At 43.4% G+C, this 4,129-nt stretch overlaps 1 protein-coding gene across 1 annotated transcript; it reads left to right on the forward strand.

The window, feature by feature from the left end:
* Positions 1-325: 325 nt before the first annotated feature.
* On the forward strand, positions 326-2,548 carry fign (fidgetin; the record flags this gene model as incomplete). The annotated part of the gene is made up of 1 exon (XM_080477785.1): positions 326-2,548. One exon carries the CDS (start codon positions 326-328, stop codon positions 2,546-2,548), a length of 2,223 nt encoding a protein of 740 aa, XP_080333911.1.
* Positions 2,549-4,129: the final 1,581 nt, after the last annotated feature.

Here is a 4,129-nt window from a genome sequence, read left to right on the forward strand (position 1 = left end):
AGGTGTTTGGCCGCCCGTCTTCTGACTGACCATAACCTGTATTCAGCTAGAGCAGTCTGTTTGCTATACAGGAGGCATAAAGAGTAAAAACGCACACATTTAATGATTTCCTGCAAGATACATTTATTTAATATCTTTAGTGGTATCTTGATTTTTAAAAAATCTGCATTTTTGATATTGTTTCCTATTTTGAATACTACTTATTCATTGTAGTAGAGCATGTAACGACATACAGTATAAATGATTATGAATTGTGATTTATTGCTTACACTGACTGTTTTTTTTTTTTGTTTTTTTTTTTAATGTGAAAAATCTAGGTCTAAAGATGCAGTGGACCCCAGAGCATACACAATGGGCAGAACAACACTTTGACATCTCATCCACTACCCGCTCGCCAGCACACAAAGTAGAGGCCTACCGGGGGCACTTACAGCGAACATACCAATATGCGTGGGCAAACGACGACATCTCTGCACTGACTGCCTCCAATCTGCTTAAGAAATATGCAGAGAAATACTCTGGGATCCTAGAAGGCCCAAATGAAAGAGCCCTGCTGTGCTCTTACTCCGATAGCACCACTGGACTCATGAATGGACGAAAGTCAGAGAATGAGTCCTGGCAGGAGGGGATTTACCCAATGAACTGTGCTCCAGATGTTATATCTGTGAGCAAAGCTGGAATGACAGCTGCCCTACCCCCTACAGATGTGTCTGCTAGCATAGGCAGCTCCCCAGGGGTGGCCAGCAGCTTGTCTGAGCCTAGCTATTCCAGCAGTAACTGTGGGAGTCACACGGCTACTACTCTCCACTCGGGCCTCTCCTCTCAGGAATATACTGCCAGCTACAACGGTTCATACCTGCATTCTAGCTACAGCGGCCAGAGTACCCCAGCCCTCCCCTCCCCGCATCCGTCTCCTTTGCACAGCGCCGGGCTATTACAGCCACCTCCCCCACCCCCTCCCCCGACTTTAGTGCCGAGCTACAACGCCGGGTCTCCAAACCTTCCCAACTACAATTATCCTTCAACGGGGTATGCTTCACAGACTGCTGTTGGCCCCGGTTATAGCCCTGGGGGAGCACCCCCTCCTTCTGCTTATCTGCCATCCGGTATTGCAGCTCCGACACCGATTCCTCCCTCCACATTGCCGGGCTACACCTACCAGTCCCATAATCATACCCCAATTGCACCAACACCTTTGAATGGCAGCACATCCAACTCATTAAAAAGAAAAGCTTTCTACATGAGTGGACATGGAGATATGGACTCAAGCTATGGTAATTTTAACTACAGCCAACAGCGCTCTTCACAGAGTCCGATGTACAGAATATCAGACGGCAGTGACTCAAACCGGGGCAATGGCTTCGAAAGAAATGCCGAAGCACCATCTTTAGCTTTTAAACCAACCAAACAGCCAATGTCCTCTGATCAGCAAAGAAAATTTAGCTTACACTCTGGTAGAGCGCTCACCCCTCCATCCTATGGATCAACCAAAAGCTCTGCCGGTGACCTCAGAACAGGCGAAGCCTACAATAAGTTCGGCTCTCCCATCATGAGCGAGTCAAGTGAAGAGCACAGGCAGCATCACGCCCTCTCCCTAACGGGCCCTGACATAGGTACGGCTACCTCGTCCATTCATGCTGCAGAGGAACAACTGAAGAACAGTGATTCCAACCTGGTGGAGATGGTGACCACAGAAATTCTTCAACAGGGCTCCCCAGTGGACTGGAGTGATATTGCAGGTCTGGACATGGCCAAAGCAGCCATTAAAGAGGAGATACTATGGCCCATTTTGAGGCCTGATATGTTCAGCGGACTTGCCACATTACCTCGGAGCCTCCTTTTATTTGGACCTCAGGGAACTGGTAGAACACTGCTTGCACGCTGCATGGCCAGCCAGCTGGGAGCTGCCTTTTTACGAATAAGCAGCTCAGCTCTGGTAACCAAGTGGCTGGGGGAAGGAGACAAGGTCATCCAGGCTTCTTTCCTTGTGGCCCGGTGTCGTCAGCCAGCCGTGGTCTTCATCAGTGATGTGGATCTGCTGTTGTCAGCCCAGCTCAGTGAGGAAAGCCCAGTCAATCACCTCAAGGCCGAGCTCCTCATACAGCTCGACAGTATTCTGACTTCAGCGGAGGACCACATTCTTGTGGTCTGTTCCACCAGTAAGCCTGAAGAGATCCCCGAGTCCCTAAGGAGGTACTTTACCAAGAGATTGCTCACCCCCTTGCCTGATGGGACTGCGCGACATCAGATAATCAGTCAACTGCTCTCACAGCACAACTACTGTCTTAGTGACAAGGAGATGTCACTACTAGTTCAGAGGACAGAGGGTTTTTCAGGACTGGATGTAGCTCAGCTATGTCAAGAGGCTGTGGTAGGTCCTCTCCATGGCTTGCCAGGTACTGACCTTTCCAGTATCCACCCGAGTCAGATGAGACCGGTGTCTTACCAGGATTTTGACAATGTGTTTTGCAAATTCCAGCCAAGCATATCACAAAAAGAACTTGACATGTACACTGAGTGGAATAAAATGTTTGGTTGTAGTCAATGAAACAGACACATTGAACACAGTTTTCTTTGCATCCAGATGTTGAATACAAAAAAGGCGTTAAGCCTTCAGTGAACAAAAAAACTAAATAGAGCAGCAGCCAGTGGTGATATGAGCAGAGGGGATGTCCTTACATGCTCCAGACAGAGGATAGGATATAAATCTAATGCTTTATATGGCTGAAACCATGTGCTCATTAAAACCTGGAGAAGATGCCCCTGTTTTTGTATATACATATACATAAATATATATATATATATAAATATATATATACTATCTGCTGATCTTGAGATTTAGTTGCTATCAAGTGCCTGAGGTGGTGCTGTTTAAGGTTTTTGTTTATAGTTTTATTGAGTTGTTTTGCCTCACAATTCATTGGTGACTTGCTAATATAAAAAGCTTTACAATGTGACAAAAAAAAAAAAAAACTGCTTTCTTTTTCTCATTGAAACAGTGTTTTTCAGCTATGTCTGTTTTGTGCTCTCTGTGAACAGTTGTGGTTACGTTAAGATTAATTCAATTTATGGACATAATTTCGGTTTGGGCTTCATTAACTTCAAGAGTTTTTATGTAAGTGTAAATCATTTAACAACAGTAGTGTTAACATCCTCACTTTTTTGGCTGAACTCATCTAATTTATAGCGAGCTTGAAATTGGTTGGTGTACAATACTGTCCTCAAAAGAGAACATAAAACAAGTATCATTTTGCAGCGTGACTTCAATTTTAAACGATAAATTACTATGTAATTCTTGTTCAAATATTGTTACAGTGGTGGTTCAATATGTAAAAATTCTACCCTTTTTTTGATGTCCTCCATTTGAAAACTCAGGAAAGTGATGATGATGATGTGTACAGTACCTCATTAGCTTGTATCGGAGCACTACACAAGCATTTGGTTTGCGTTCAAAATTTCATCATCAAGTGTGATAGGCTACATAATACCTCAAAAAGGTCCAAATGAAATGAGAAGGTTCCTGCAACGAATGTACAAGAGAAATTCTGGTTTATTTTTGAGGTGAGAAAGTGATTTATTTAGCATTCTTCACCTTTAGATCAGTTCAAAATGGAAACTCGTATTATAATCAGAGATTTGCCTTTGGAAAGAATGAAACCATTATGTATCTTGAATTGTAGCCTTGAGGAAGTTTCTGTTTGGAGCGGATTTTTTTTTCTTTCTTTTTCTTTTTTTTTTTTTCTGTCAGCTACCACACAAAAAACACCCTTCATTTACATCAAATACAATGATCCTGTTGTTTAGCTCCCTGTTTGCAGGCAGAACTGTTCAGCTTGTGGTGATGCAGAGCTGAGAGAAATTCGAAAAGGTGCAGACAAACATCTTGGGGTTGAGGAAGACAGCTGCCCCAAGCTATTTTGTTCCGTGCTGCTGTTTTATCATTAATGAAACCTAAGGATTATGTATAGCCTAAGTTCCTTTCTACCTCAGTTTGTTTGTTATCTCTGAAAGACAAATTCACAACGACAGCAAAATGTCAGCACCTATTCTGCTTGTTTGATGAGGAAACCCTTTGAGAGAACACCAAACAGTATTTTGTTGTGAGCAAAATCTATTAGCTTTACATTTT

The sequence above is a fragment of the Lipophrys pholis genome (assembly GCF_963383615.2).
Source record: "Lipophrys pholis genome assembly, chromosome: 13".
Lineage (NCBI taxonomy): Eukaryota > Metazoa > Chordata > Actinopteri > Blenniiformes > Blenniidae > Lipophrys > Lipophrys pholis.